We start from the raw sequence: 16,614 nt of genomic DNA on the forward strand, positions 1-16,614 counted from the left end.
TTCACTAGTGAAACCTTCTGAGCCTAGGGCTTGCTTGCATGTTCTTTCACTCTCTCTCTCAATAGTAGCAGAGTTCTTAGTGGTCTTTTCTGGCCTAAGAACTCTAGGAATATTTTTTACCAGTATCTTCTTCCTGCATATTTAAATTAAAATTGTACTGCAGTGCAAACGTGGGGGGAAATATTTCACCTTTCTTGTCAGAGTTTGTTTATGAAACTGAAGGCTTTAACTTTGTAAGAAATAATCACAATGCTTATTTGTTAAATAATAAGAAAAAATTCCATGTTGAATATTGTTGAATCTTTTTGAGTACTTGACCATAATCAGTCTTTTTACAAATGTGTTCAGTGTTATAGATGTTCATTTTTACTTAATGAAACCGTAATTAATCTCTTTTTTTACTGTATAGAAATTTACAGCAACAATGTCAACACCGGATAAGAAAGCCTCACAGAAGATTGGTTTTCGATTACGTAACCTACTCAAGCTTCCCAAAGCACATAAATGGTGCATATATGAGTGGTTCTACTCAAATATAGATAAGTATGTATCATCGCTGATATCATAAATCACTTGAACCAGAAATTTAGGGTTTTCAAATGTTATAAACCTCAACCTCTTCTAGAGATCTATTTTGATTCTATTTTTTTTCCTGAATTTCTTTTTCTATTCTTCATTCAAGTTTGATCCGTTTCCTTTTCTCATAGTTTTCTTCCCCCTTCCCCCTTTTGGGGAAGAAGTTGTTATACATTTTTGTGAAAAATCAAATGAAAGTATAATCTCTATATTATAATTTACAAAGACTATGGAGTGGAGATACCCTGAAACAAAGCACCATTATTTGCAGTGAATGAGACTTGTTTTATAAATCTTGGGATTTTAAATGCTAGTATAATAGTAGAGAAACAGTTACTAATGGTAAAAATGATTCATTAAGATTTTTAGGAGGATAGTCTTTCTATTTGGGGGTAGAAATGCACTTTAGTTATATGTAAATGGTTAAATAGAACATAGTGGGCCGGCCCCGTGGCTTAGCGGTTAAGTGCGCGCGCTCCACTACTGGCGGCCTGGGTTCGGATCCCGGGCGCGCACTGACGCACCGCTTCTCCGACCATGCTGAGGCCGCGTCCCACATACGGCAACTAGAAGGATGTGCAGCTGTGACATACAACTATCTACTGGGGCTTTGGGGGAAAAATAAATAAATAAATAAAAAATTAAAAAAGCACATAGTAAGAGATTGGGTGAAATCCAATTATTCAGCAACAGAATTTACTGAGGAAAAATTTTGATTTCTGATACCTCCTAATCTAATCCATGCCAGTCATTGGTGCTCGCTTTTCTGGCTGCTTATCTTTACTTCCCTTCTCTGCTTTCCAAACCAATTGCCTACTCTGAAGCTTGTGAATCTCATGAATATTCATATTTAAGCCCGAGACATTCACATGTCATTGCTAAGACTGGTTCTTGGTTTCCCAAACTCATGAATAAAATTGTTTTAATTTTGTCCACAGATTTTTTCCATAAGCTTCAGAGAGCTCTCAGGGTGTCCTAGTGTGATCTGAGTTCTTCTGGAATTCCCAAGAACTAATCTAACCCTCTAGAGTCCTCCAGTTTTCTAAAACTGATTTAATCTCAAAGAAGACTCCTTGGTGATGGTATTACCTTTGGGACAAAGATACTTTGTAGCTAACATTGTTTATCCTCACCAGATAAAATGACAGTGCTAGGATAGCCTCCCAAAGGGTATACTTGTAGAGGAGATTTAACAAAAATCAGTGTCTCCTGGAATCTCAAGCACAGACAATGTTTCCTAAGTAATTTTTACACATTATTTGTTTCACAAACGCCAAGAATTTAGTTTAGTTTTAGCACTTTGAATTTGTGCCTGTTTTGTATATGTTTTGGGTAGGAGTGAAAGTTTGGCATTTTGTGATTAGTATGATATTGAAAATTGGATGCATTTTTTGAATTTGTGTCTCTTAAGTAACACATTGTACATTAACCATTAAAATACCATTTCTGTTTTACAGACCACTTTTTGAAGGCGATAATGACTTCTGTGTATGTCTAAAGGAATCTTTCCCTAATTTGAAAACAAGAAAGTTAACAAGAGTAGAATGGGGAAAAATCAGGCGCCTTATGGGAAAACCTCGGAGGTATTAATCATGTTTTTTTTTTTTAAATAAAATCAGTAGATTAGTTGGTAGTACCATTACTACATTGATTTTTTTCATCTTTAAAAGGAATAGTACCAAACTTTTCAGAATAATTAATTATATGTTAAACCAAATTTAATATAGGTGCTTTTTATACTTATGCATCTTCTAATTAAATAATTTCATTTTTGTTCAGATCATAGGCCTTGAACATAATTTTTTGTATTGTCTGTGCCCTGCTTTGTTCCAAAATATATTTAAGAATGCACTAAAAAGTATTTAATGAATTTAATAAGGTTAATAAGGTTTTATAAGTATTTAATAAAGTTTAGTAAGTATTTAATAAGGTTAGACATACATTATTGTTATTTTCTTTTGTAAAACTCTTCTTATCAGCTCAAGAGCCTTCCCACAAGTGCATATTTTACTTTATATAAAAACAGAAGTTGAGCCAGCCCCGATGGCCTAGTGGTTAAAGTTCAGCGCGCTCCACTTCAGCGGCCTGGGTTTGGTTCCTAGATCTTCCTACTTGAATTCTCCTCTCTTAAATGTGAATTTTAGTTAAAAAAAAAAAGAAGTCTACTGATATTTTTATTGGGACTGATTTTAATTTACAGGTTAACTTAGGATGCTGAATCTTCTTATCCAAGATCATGGAAGTTTTCCTTATTATTAACAAATAAACATTCTGATTATTTCTTACAAAGTTAAAGCCTTCAGTTTCATAATAAACTCTGACAATGAAGGTGAAATATTTGTCCCCACCATTTTTGCGCTGCAGTACAATTTCAATTTAGGTATGCAGAAAGAAGATACTGGTGAAAAATATTCCTAGAGTTCTTAGGCCAGAAAAGACCAGTAAGAACTCTGCTACTATTGAGAGAAAGAACGTGCAAGCAAGCCCTAGGCTCAGAAGGTTTCACCAGTGAAATCTGTATCAAACCAGAGGACTCCAATGCTATTAAAATGTTTCAAATCACTAAAAGGAAGATATTCAACGTAGTTAGTCATTAGGAAAGTGCAAATTAAATCCACAGTGTCTGAAGTTTATAAGACTAAGCATACAAAGTGTTGGTGAGGCTATGGGGAAACTTGAACTCTTGTATGCCGCTGATAGGAATATAAAATGGTACAACCGGGACCGGCCCCGTGGCGTAGGAGTTAAGTGCACGTGCTCCGCTGCTGGCGGCTTGGGTTCGGATCTCGGGCGCACACCGATGCACCGCTTGTCAGGTCATGCTGTGGTGACATCACATATAAAGTGGAGGAAGATGGGCACGGATGTTAGCCCAGGGCCAGTCTTCCTCAGCAAAAAGAGGAGGATTGGCATGGATGTTAGCTCAGGGCTGATCTTCCTCACAAAAAATAAATGAATAAATAAATAAAATGGTACACCCACTTTGGATAACTGTTTGGCAGTTTCTTTTTTTAAAGACTCAGTTTTAGGGTCACAGCAAAGTTGAGAGGAAGGTACAGAGATTTCCCATATACCCTCCACCCACACACATACATAGCCTTCCCCGTATCAATATCCTCCACCAGAGTGGTGCGTTTGTGAAAACTGATGAACCTGCATCAATACATCATTATTACACAAAGTCCATACTTTACATTAGGGTTCACTCTTGGTGTTGTACATTCCATGGGTTTTGACAAATGTATAATGACATATATCCACCGTTATTATAATGTCATACAGAGTATTTTCACTGCCCTAAAAATCCTCTGTGCTCTACCTATTCATCCCTCTCCCCACCCCTCCAACCCCTGGCAACCACCGACCTTTTTATTGTCTTCATAGTTTTGCATTTTCCAGAATCTCATATATTGGAATCATATAGCGCATAGACTTTTCAGATTGGCTTCTTTTGCTTAGTAGTATGCGTTTAAGTTTCCTCCATGTCTTTTCACAGCTTGATACCTCATTCCTTTTAGCGCTAATATTCCATTCTATAGATGTATGACAGTTTATTTATCCATTCACCTACTGAAAGACATCTCAGTTGATTCCAATTTTAGCAATTATCAGTAAAGCTGCTGTAAACTTCCATGGGCAGGTTTTTGTGTGGACATAAGTTTTCTACTCATTTGGGTAAATACCAAGGAGTGTGATTCCTGGATTGTATGGTAAGAGTATGTTTAGTTTTGTAAGAAACCACCAGATTCTTCCAAAGTCTTCCAAAGTGGCTGTATCATTTTGCATTCCCATCAGCAGTGTACAAGAGTTCAAGTTTCCCCATAGCCTCACCATTGTTGTTTAATTTGTGTTTCCCTGATGATATATGATATTGAGTATCTTTTCATATGCTTATTTGCCATCTGTATATCTTCTTTGGTGACATTTGGATTCTTTGTTTTCTTGAAAAGATTAAACATACACTGACAAAATGACTTAGCCATTCCACTCCTAGGTATTTAGTCAAGAGAAATAAAAGAATATGTTTATACAAAAACCTATGCACAAATGTTCATATCAACTTTGTTGTAGCAGCCAAAAATATATGTCCACCAACAGGTGAATAGATAAATTGTGACACATCCATAGAATAGGATACTGTTCTCCAGTTTAAAAAGAAATGAACCATTGATAAACATGGATCTTAGAATAATTATGCTGAATGAAAGAAGCCTGACAAAAGAGTACATACTCGATGATTCCATTTATATAAAATTTTAGAAGATAGAAACTGTGATGACAGAAACAACTTAGTGATTACTTGAAAAGTGAGGGTATAGAAGTGGAAGGAATGCAAAAGAGGGATAATAAAGTGGCACAAGGAAACTTTGGGGGATGATTTATGTCTTCATGTGTTTATTACATGGTGATGGTTTTACTGATATATATTTCTTGTGGCATGAAAACTATGTTTAAATATCTTTGGTTCATCCTAGAATTTGAAAATAGAAGAAGACCCTAAGGATGAGAGTAGATTCAGTATTCATACTTCAAGGCAGGAATTATATTAAAAGTTTACACAGTGGTAGATCTCATCTTTAATTCCTATATTGATATGCTCACTGGGTCACAGGGAAAATATCATGTTTTTCTGAATAGAATATTGAAATCAAACTTTGTCCTTAAGAGGAGATCTGGGATCCAAATGCAGTTTTGTCAAAGGATGGTGAACAAATCCTCCTGCTTTGTAGGAAGGAATAATCTGGTCTTGCTTATATATCTTTGAGTCTTGCAAGGTCCTATTTATAAAAAGATATAAAGGTAATTTACTTTGAAGAGAAAGAATTATTATTTCTAAGAACCCATTGTTAAATACAGTACTCAAAAGAATGAGAGGAAAAAGAACAGTGAGATGGATGGTCTGATTTGAATTTTTGTATAGGATAGTTACCAGTTTATATGATTTTTATAATTTATTCTAGATGTTCTTCTGCATTTTTTGAGGAAGAGAGATCAGCATTAAAACAGAAACGGCAGAAAATAAGGCTCTTACAACAAAGGAAAGTTGCAGATGTTTCACAGTTCAAAGATCTCCCGGATGAAATTCCTTTGCCTCTAGTTATTGGAACCAAAGTCACAGGTAAGTAAAGATAAACTTATTACTATTTTGACTTGTGATTTTTCACCCAGAAAACCTCTATTAGAGAAATGGGTTCTCAATTTAGAAAGCTTAAAGTATAGTTCTACAGCAGTATACTGTAGAGGTTACTTTTCCTTCATCTGTGAAGTCTGTTTTTTAAAATAGTTGGAAAAAAGTGTACTGGTTCAAAGCAATGTCTACTACAACGTAAACTAAAGCAAACTGCCACAGAGATGAAATTTAAAATTCCCTGGAGTAAGTATAGCTATGTATTGTTTAAATTTTTAAAATTTGAAATTATTCTGTCTTTTGATTCCACATCATTTATTTTCCTTTCTAACCGGTCTTAGTTAGTTAGTTCACAAACACCATTGTTCTTGTGATCTTAGGTCTAGAAATAGTCCATTTCTAATTACTGAATAAACTAAATTATTCAGTAGATAGTTTGCTCAAAATTTTGTAAGGGTGTAAATTCTGCCAATTTGTAGATGTGATTCTATGTATTCACTTCAGTTATAACATGGGGGGAAAGTACCACCAAAACCTCAAGTTGAAGTTAATCCTTAATGATTTGGTGAACTAAAATTACAATTTATGTAATACAAGAAATAACAAGTTGTTAAGTGGGTAGGTAGAGTAGTAATTGTACTAAAAGAGTTTGAAAAATGGTTGGATTAATCGAGGAATATTTTCTGGAGGAAAGGGAGCTTTGAGTTACATATTTATGTCATTTTTTTCTGATTAGAGAAGTGGTACATGTTTGCATTGTATTGTAAAAATGGGTAATTAAGAGGAAAAGTCAATAATAGGGAAGAGACTGTCATGCATATGGAATGCAGATGGAAAAGAGAAGAACGGATTTAGTCATAACTTACCACACATAGAAGTTACAAATGATACGGTCTTTCTCTTAACAGCAGTAGTCTGGGAGTGGGAGTGGAGATGGAGTAAGGGAGAGACAACATTCGTGAAAAAAATATGTTAGTTGTAAAAGCCCCCATAAATAAGTACAGCTATACACTCTGCAGTATAACTACTAATCAGAGAAATGCTGGCATGAATAGAGTGACACACAGACCCAATTAGGAAATCCTTAAAAGTTAATTGCTCCAGAATTTTAAGGACTGGCGATATTATGTGATCAGACTGAAAATTTTATAGAGGATCTATAAGTATGTACTCTTGTTACAATGGAGAATAGGTCAGACTGGATGTATCAAGATATGAGAAAAATATATAGGAATCAACTACTAGAGATTTTTAAAGTTCTGTGTGGTCTAGAGTAGGGCTCAGCAAACTATGGCCCGTGGGCCAAATCTAATTTGCCACCTATTTCTATATGGTCTGTAAAATGAGAATGATATTTACATTTTTAAATAGTTGAAGAAAGCAAAAGAATAATATTTTGTGACACATGAAAATAGTATGAAATTCGAAGAGTCTCTTTTACGAGTAAAGATGCTCTAAATTAAGTTCATAACTGAAACAGACTAACCCTAGCAATAAGAGCCAACATGATAGGGCCAGAAAGATTTGCCAGTAATTTTTTGTCTACCAGAAAAAGTCCAATGTACAATAAAAAATTACTAGACCCATGAAGCATGAAATCAGGTTCTGTAGTCAAGAGAAAAAGCCATCGATAGAAATAGATGCTGGGATGACTCAGATATTGGAATTAGCAGGCCGAGCCTTCAAAATATCTGTTATAAAACATGTTCAAGAACTTAAATGTAAATATGGTCATAATGAATGGGGAAATCTCAATAGATAAATGAAGATTATTTAGATAAAACAAATTTAGAACTGAAAAGTACAATTTCTGAAAAGAAAAATTTGGAATGGGCTTAAAAGATTGGAAAAAGAAAAAGCAAGAGTCAGTGAGCTTGAGAGTATATAAGTTAGCCACTATGAAAACAGGGAGAAAAAAATGGAGAAATCAGTAATAGAGCCTCGGAGACCTGTGCGACAATATTAAGCAATATAGTATATGTGTGATTGGAGTCCCTAAAAGGAGAGGAGAGACACAATGGCACAGGAAAAAAAAAAAACAGTCAAAATTAAGGATAGAATGTTCCCAAATTTGATTTTGAAAAACAGTATAGGTCCAAGATACTCTGAACTCCAAGCCATATAACCCACATGTATACAAAACTCATAATTAGAGACAATACAGAAAAACTACAGAGAAAATCTTGAAAGCAGTCATAGAAAACAGCATGTTACATGAGGAACGATGATATGAATGACTTCACGTGAGAAAAAAATGCTACAAGTAATGCCAAATAAAATTCTTCAGGTTGAAGGAACCTAAAATCTATAGAAAGGAACAGAGAGCACCAGATATGGTAAATATATGTGTAAAATGGAACCATTGTGTTGCAAGGTTCTTAAATTTATGAGAGCATACAGTATTAACTCTAAGTTAGTCTAATAAAGACTAAAGAGGTAATATTGTAATCCCTAGAGTATTGAGGTCCATCAGAATCAGAATCACCTGGAGGGCTTGATAAAACACAGATTACTAGACCTGACCCCAGAATTTCTGATTCAGAAGTTCGGGGTGGGGCCTGAAAATTTGCATTTTTAAGAAGTTTCCAAGTGATGTTGATGCTGCTGGTGTGGGACTGTACTTTGAGAACTAATAGAGGAATTACATTTTAAAAAATGCTAAGAGTGGAACCGGCCCGGTGACGAGAGCAGTTAAGTGCGTGTGCTCCGCTGCGGCGGCCTGGGGTTCGCCGGTTCGGATCCTGGGGGCGCACCGACGCGTCATTTGTCAAGCCATGCTGTGGCAGCGTCCCATATAAAGTGGAGGAGGATGGGCATGGATGTTAGCCCAGGGTCAGTCTTCCTCAGGAAAAAAAGAGGAGGATTGGCAGATGTTAGCACAGGGCTGATCTCCTCACCAAAAAAAAAAAAATGCTAAGAAGTATACCCAAAAAGCCAGTAGAGAAATTAATTTTCAAATACTAGCAAATAATTAAGTGAAAAGATGACAGGAAAGAAAGAACAGAAGAACAAAAAACAGATGGAATAGTAGAAAATAAATAGCAAGATGATGGACTTATGTCTAGCCATATTTAAATTATTTTTTATATTAATTAAATTTAAATAGTTTAATTTGAATAATTAAATTATATTTTAATTAAATTAAATGTCAGTGAACCAAACACTACACTTAAAACGTAGAGACTATCAGACTAGATTGGGGAAGAAAAAAAAAAAAAGACCCACTATATGCTGTCTTCAAGAGTTGTACTTAAAATATAAAATCACAGATAGATTAAAAGCAAAAAGGTGAAAAAGATATGCCATAGAAATAGTTTCCATAGAAAGTTGAAGTGGCTGTGTTAATATTAGATAAAATAGATTTCAAGATGAGGAGTATTACCAGAGAAGGAAGAATATTTGATAATGATAAAAAGGTCAATTCATTAGAAACACACAACAATCCTAATATGTATTTATTAGTAAGCCCTTAATAACAGAACTTCAAAATACTTAAAGCAAAAACTAAGACAACTAAAGGAAGAAATATACAAATCGACAATCACAGTTGTAGATTTTAACAACTCTCTACCAGTAATTGAGAACAGGGGCAAAAAGTGAGTACAGATATAAAGAATCTGAATAACACCACCAATCATGATAATCTAATTGATATTTTTAGAACACTGTACCCCAAAACTGCAGAATACATATTCTTTGCAATGCACTTGCTTTGTTTATCAAGATAGACCATATGCTGGCCCATTAACAAGTGTCAATTTTAAAAGAATGAAATCATACACAGAATTTCTCCAAGCACAACATAATTTAATTAGAAATTGAAGCTGTAAGATCCCTGAAAACACTCAAATATTTGGAGTTAAACATCATACTTCTAAATAACTTATAAGTGAAAGGAAAATTCTCAAGGGAAAATAGAAACTATTTCTAATTGAAAGATAATAAACATACAATATATAAAAATTTGTGGGGTGCACCCTATGCTCATCGCAGCATTATTCACTATAGCCAAGACATGGAAGCAACCCAAGTGTCCTTCGACTGATGACTGGTTAAAGATGTGGTGTATATATACAATGGAATGCTACTCAGCCATAAAAAAGACAAAATCGTCCCATTTGCAACAGCATGGATGGACCTGGAGGGTATTATGTTAAGCGAAATAAGCCAGGAAGAGAAAGACAAACACTGCATGATTTCACTCATATGTGGAAGATAAACCAACACACGGACACATAGAACTGTTTGGTGGTTACCAAGGGCAAGGGGGTGGGAGGTGGGCACAAGGGGTAAATGGATGCATTTATATGGTGACTGACAAATAATAATGTACAACAAAAATTTCACACACAAAAACATTTGTGGGATGCAGCTAAAGCAGTACTTACAGGGAAATTTACAGTTTTAAATACTTATATCAGAAAAAAAATGCTTATATATTTTTAAAAGGTTTAAATTTTCCCCTTAGTAAGCTAAAGAACAAGCCCACAGCTAACATCATACTCAACAGGGAAAAGTTGAAAGCTTTTCCTCTAAGATCAGGAACAAGACAAGCGTGACCACTCTCACCAACATAGTGCTGAAGTCCTAGCCAGAGCAGTCCGGCAAGAAAAAGAAATAAAAGGCATCCAAATCAGAAAGGAAGAAGTAAAATTGTCTCTGTTTGCAGTTGACATGATCTTATATATAGAAAACCCTAAAGGCTCCATCAGAAACTGTTATAACTGATAAACAAATTCAGTAAAGTTGCAGGATACAAAATCAACATACAATAATCAGTTGTGTTTTTATAACCTAGTGAGGAAATATCTGACAAAATAAGAAAACAGTCCCATTCATGATGACATCCAAAACAATAAAATACTTAGGAATAAATTTAGCAAAGGAGGTGAAAGATCTGTACACTGAAAACTATAAGACGTTGATGAAAGAAATTGAAGAAAACACAAATAAATTGAAAGCTATTCCATGTTCATGGATTGAAATACTTAATATTGTTAAAATGTCCATACTACCCCAAGCCATCTATAGATTCAGTGCAAGCCCTATGAAAATTCCAATGGCATTTTTTACAGAAACAGAAAAACAATGCTAAAATCCATATGGAACCACAAAATACCCTAATAGCTAAAACAATCCTGAGAAAGAAGAACAAAGCTGGAGGACTCACACTTCTTGACTTCAAACTATGTTACAAAGCTGTAGTGTTTAAAACAATATGGGACTAGCATAAAAACAGACATAGAACATAGACCAATGGAACAGAATTGGGAGCCCAGAAATAAATCCATGTATATACGGTCAACTGGTATTTGACAAGGGAACCAAGAATGGGGTTCAATGGGGAAAAGATAGTCCCTTCAATAAAGGGTGTTGGGAAAACTAGATATCCACATGCAAAAGAATAAAACTGGACTCCCAATTTACACCACCCACAAAAGTTAACTCAAAGTGAATTAAAGACTTAAGATCTGCAACTGTAAAATTTCTAGAACAAAACATAGGGAAAAAGCTCCTTGACGTTGGTCTTGGCAGTGATTTTTTGGGTATGACCCCGAAAGTAAAGGCAAGAGAAGCAACAATCAACAAGTGGGACTATATCAAACTAAAAAGCTTCTGCACAGCCAAAGAAATGGTCAACAAAATGAAAAGACAGCCTACAGAATGGGAGAAAATATTTTCAAATCATATACCTGATAAGGAGTTAATATCTAAAATATATAAGGAACTCATACAACTCAATAGCAAAAAAACCCAAATAATCTGATTAAAAGATGGACAAATGACCTGAATAGACATTTTTCCAAAGAAGATATACAAGTGGCCAACAGGTACATGAAAAGATGCACAGCATCACTAATCATCAGGGAAATGCAAATGAAAACCACAGTGAGATAGCATCTCACAATTGTTAGAATGACTATTATCAAAAGGACAGGAAGTAAATAAGTGTTGGTGAGGATGTGGAGAAAAGGGAACCCTCATGCACTGTTGGTGGGAATGTAAATTGCTGCAGCCACTACGGAAAACAGTATGGAGGTTCCTCAAAAAATTAAAAATAGAACTACCATACGATCCAGCAATTCCACTTCTGGGTATTTATTCGAAGGAAACAAAATCACTATCTCGAAAAGATATACACACCCACATGTTCATTGCAGCAGCGTTTACAATAGCAAAGACATGGAAACAACTTAAGTGTCCATTGATGGATGAATGGATAAAGAAAATGTGGTATATATGTACAGAGGAATATTATTCAGCCATAAAAAAGAAAGACATCCTGCCCTTTGTGACAACATGGGTGGACCTCGAGGACATTATGCTAAGTGAAATAAGCCAGTCACAAAAAGACAAATATTCTATGATTCCACTTACATGAGCTACTTACAGTAGTCACAGTCATAGAGACAGAAAGTAGTATAGTGGTTTCCAGGGGCTGGGAGGAGAGATGAATGTTGAGTTATTGTTTAATGGGTGTAGAGTTTCAGTTTTACAAGATGAAGAGAGTTATGGATATGGGTGATGGTTGCACAACATTACGAATATTTATTATCAGTGAACTGTACACTTAAGAATGGTTAAGATGGTAACATTTATGTGTATTTTACCACAATAAAATAATTGAAAAAATAATGTCAAGAGAATGAGAAGACAAACCACAGACTAGGGGAAAATATGTGCAAAAGACATGTCTGATAAAGAACTGCTATCCAAAATATACAAAGAATCCTTAAAACTCAATAATAGGAAAACTGACAACTTGGTTAAAAAATGGGGAAAATATTTGAACAGATACCTCACCAAAGTAGATATACAAAGGGCAAATAAGTGTATAAAAAGATGTTCCACGTCATATGTCATCAGGGAAATGCAAATTACAACAATAAAATACCATTATACACCTATTAGAATGGCCAAAATCTGGAACACTGACAATATCAAATGCTGACGAGGGTGTGGAGCAGCAGGAACTCTTATTTCTGGTGGAAATGCAAAATGGTACAGCCACTTTGGAAGACAATTTGGAAGTTTTTTAGAAAACTAAACATATTCTTAGCATGCAATCCAGGAATCACACTCCTTGGTGTTTATCCAAATGAGCTGAAAACTTATTTCTAAACAAAAACCTGCACATAGATGTTTATAGCAGCTTTCTATTCATAAAAGCCAAAACCTGGAAGCAACCACTATGTCCTTCAGTAGGTGAATGGATAAACAAACTGGTACATCCAGATGATGGAATATTATTCAGCGCTAAAATAAAATGAGCTATCAAGCCCTGAAAAGACTTGGAGGAACCTGAAATGCATATTACTAAGTGAATAAAACAAATCTGAAGAAGTTACATACTGAATGATTCCAACTATATGACATTCTGGAAAAGACAAAACTATGGAGACAATGAAAAGATCAGTTGTTACTGGGGGTCAAGGAGGAGGAGGATGAATAGATGGAGCACAGAGGTTTTTAGGGCAGTGAAACTATTCTGAATGATACTGTAATGGTGGGCCCATGCCGTTATACATTTGTCAAAACTCATGGAATGTACCACACCAAGAGTGAACCCTAGTGTAAACTATAGACTTTGGGTGATAATTATGTGTCAGTGTAGGTTCATCAGCTGTAACAAATGTACCACTCTGGTATGGAATATTGATAGTGGGAGAGCCTGTGTGTAAGTCATGGGGGAGCTATATGGGTTGATGATAGCTGGGGAGGCTCTTAGGAAGAGGAGAGGTAGGCTGTACGTGGGAACTCCATACTTTCCAGTGAATTTTGATGTGTACCTAAAACTGCTCTAAAAAAGAGTCTATTTTTAAAAATCAGCTAATGTAATTTACCATATTTAGTGCATAAATGGGAAAAAACTCACATGGTCCTATCAGTAGAAAAGCAAAAATCATTTGACAGTAATATTGCCCACTCATGATAAAACTCTCAACAAACTTGAAATAGAAGGGAACTTCCTCAACCTTACAAAGTTTATATATGAAAAAACACGTGTCCAGCTACATACGTAATGGTGAAATTTTGAATGCTTTGCCATAAGATGAGAAACTATGCAAGGACACACTCACCATTTGTATTCAACATTCTGCTAGAGTGTAATAAGACAAGAAAAAGAAATAAAAGTCAAAAGATTGGAAGAAGTAAAACTGTCTCTTTTCACAGATGACATGATCACCTACAAGAAAATCCTAAGGAATCTGCAAATCAACTGGTAGAATCAATAAATGAATTTTTTTTGCAGGGTCTTTGGATATAAAGTCAACATGAAAGTTAGCTCTATTTCTGTATAATATAAGGAAACAACTGGAAAATGACATTTTAAAAAATGATTCTATTGATAATAGTGTAAAAAACCTAAATAATTGGAGAGAGAAAGCATGTTTATGGATTGGAAGACTCAGTGTAGTTAAAAATGTTAGTTATGCCAAGATCTGTAGAGGTAAACAGTCCAAATCACAGCAGGTGTCTTTTTTTTTAAATGAAATTGACATGCTTATTGTAATGTTTATATGGAGGTGGGAAGGATAGCCTAATCCAGAAATAGACCCAGACATATGTGAGGTTGACTTCCTAAAGGCACCAAAGCATTTCAATGGGAAGGAAGGGCATTTCAATAAATAATGATTGAACAACTAGATATCCATATGGAAATAAAATGAACCTTGACCTTTCCTCATACTATACAAAAAACTTAATCTAAGATGGACCAAAGGGCTAAACATAAAGGCTAAAATTATAAAGCTTCCATGAGTAAATACAGGAAAATATCCTTGTGATCTGTAAGTAGGCAGAAATTTCTTGGATCTATCAAAGAAAATAATTATCAAAAAAGAAAAATAAAGATGATTTTTAGGTTTAACTTAAATTAAAAAGAACTTCTCATTAAAAGCCACCATTAAGAAAATAAATAGCAAGCCATATACTAGGGAAAAATATTTCTATAACATATCTGAAAGAGGACATAATTAGAAAATATAAAGAACTATGTTAGTAATAAAAAGATAATCCAATTTAAAAAAAAAAACACTTGAATAGACACTTCCAAAAGGAATATATATGAATGGCCAATAAGCACATGAAGAAGTACTCAACATCATTAGTTATCAGGGAAATGCAAATTAAAAACATAATGAGATACCACTATACACACGCCAAAATGGCTAAAATTGAAACAACTGATAACACCAAATGTTGGCAAGGATATGGAGATACCATAATTCCTGTACGTTGTTTGTGGGATTGTAAAATGCTATACCACTTTGGAGAAAAGCGTAGCAGTTTTCTAGAAAGTTAAACATATGCCTGCCCTGTGATCCAGCAGTTCTTCTCCAAGGCATTTACCTAAGAGAAGTGAAAACAGCTGTCCACAGAAGGATATGTATAAGAGTGCTCATAGCATCTTTGTAATTTTATAACCAAAACCCAGAATCAACCCAACAACAGGAGGATGGATAAACGTAACATGATATTTTCTTACAATAGAATACAAATCAGCAATAAAAAGGAACTAACTATTGATGTATAGATTAACTTCAGACAATATGCTGAGCAAAAGAAGCTGAAAACTAAAGAACGTATATTGCATGGTTCCATTTATGTGAAGTTGTAGAACAGGCAAAATTAATTCATGGTGGAAAAATATCAGAAAAGTGGTTGCTTCTGAAGAAAGGATTGACTGGGAAGGGGGAACTTTCTGGGATGATAGGAATATTCTGTGACTTGATAAAGGTGTGTTTTACATGGATGTATTCATTTATCAAAACTTAGAGAATTACACTTAATTACACTTAATTTTTCATTTTACTGTATGTAAATTTTACCTAGAAAGAAAAAGTACTACTGACAAAATTCTACGTTCCTTACTGGGAAAAACTGTTTAGTAAACAGGGAGTAGTAGACAAATTCTTCCTCAAAAACAACAACAAAAGGAATTTTAAAAGTAACTATATTAGGGATTTTGCAGTAGGAGCAAAGAAGGCAGGTAAAAGGTAACTGTAAATGATTCTTCGGTACAGAGTTAAGAGCACAAAAGTTTTGACAAACATCAAAATGATGGAAAATTTGAATCGTGGAGAAGTTTTGGGGAAACGTCCAGACATGATACTTTAGCCACATTGTACAGGAAGGGCTTCATCAAGTGTCCGTTACTCTGAATAGTTCTAGAACTCTGTGTAGTCAGAGAAGTCAGGGTATTATAAGAGATTTTAAAATCAGTGGTTTGTTAAGAAATTGTAAGAATCTGAACTGTCCTAAAAGTAACACAGGTTGTCTAAGTCAAAGGGGAAAAGGGAAAAGAAATCACCAAGAGACATGAAAGATGTGATTTATAGAAGTAAATGTAGAGTTAAGATTTGACAGCTGCTGGTTAACCCAGACTGAATCCTAGCCCATAGCTCGGGCTCTGACCAGTAATCTTTAAGGCTGTCCCTTGATGTTTATAATGAAATTACTTTCTAGATTTGGATTTTTTGGATGCCATTATGTGTGTTCAGCACATTCCCAGCAAACCATCTATTGTGGTTGAAAAAGTGTATCTTTTTCTTGCATTGTGTATTTGACCTTATAAACAGTCAGAGAAGTAGAGCGAGCATATAATTTATCACCCAAATAGGCGTACTTTTGAGAGTAAAAGAGAAGGTGCTTGCTGTTAATGATTGAACTAGGATAACAGGTGTAAATGGACATTGTCCTGGGCTAATCAGCTAGTAAGGATTTATGGTCACCCTACTTGAAGGATGCCAGCTCTGATGGTCTAGTGCTTAAGACTCGGCTCTCACCCGGGCGTGGGTTCATTTCCTGGTCAGAGAACCACACAGCCCATCTGTCAGTTGCTATAGTGTGGCAGCTATAAAGTGTTGCTGTGATGCTGAAAGCTGTGCTACCGAGATTTCATATAC

General features: G+C 35.0%; 1 protein-coding gene across 1 annotated transcript in view; it reads left to right on the top strand.

The window, feature by feature from the left end:
- LIN9 (lin-9 DREAM MuvB core complex component) overlaps positions 1-16,614 on the top strand; it is an 83,204-nt gene that overhangs the window by 18,663 nt on the left and 47,927 nt on the right. The window contains exons 5-7 of the mRNA XM_058533597.1: positions 410-543; positions 2,034-2,159; positions 5,538-5,695. Coding sequence (XP_058389580.1) covers positions 410-543; positions 2,034-2,159; positions 5,538-5,695 — 418 coding nt within the window. The remainder of the gene's footprint in view (positions 1-409; positions 544-2,033; positions 2,160-5,537; positions 5,696-16,614) is intronic.

Source organism: Diceros bicornis, chromosome 38 (assembly GCF_020826845.1).
Source record: "Diceros bicornis minor isolate mBicDic1 chromosome 38, mDicBic1.mat.cur, whole genome shotgun sequence".
In the NCBI taxonomy this organism is placed as follows: Eukaryota; Metazoa; Chordata; class Mammalia; order Perissodactyla; family Rhinocerotidae; genus Diceros; species Diceros bicornis.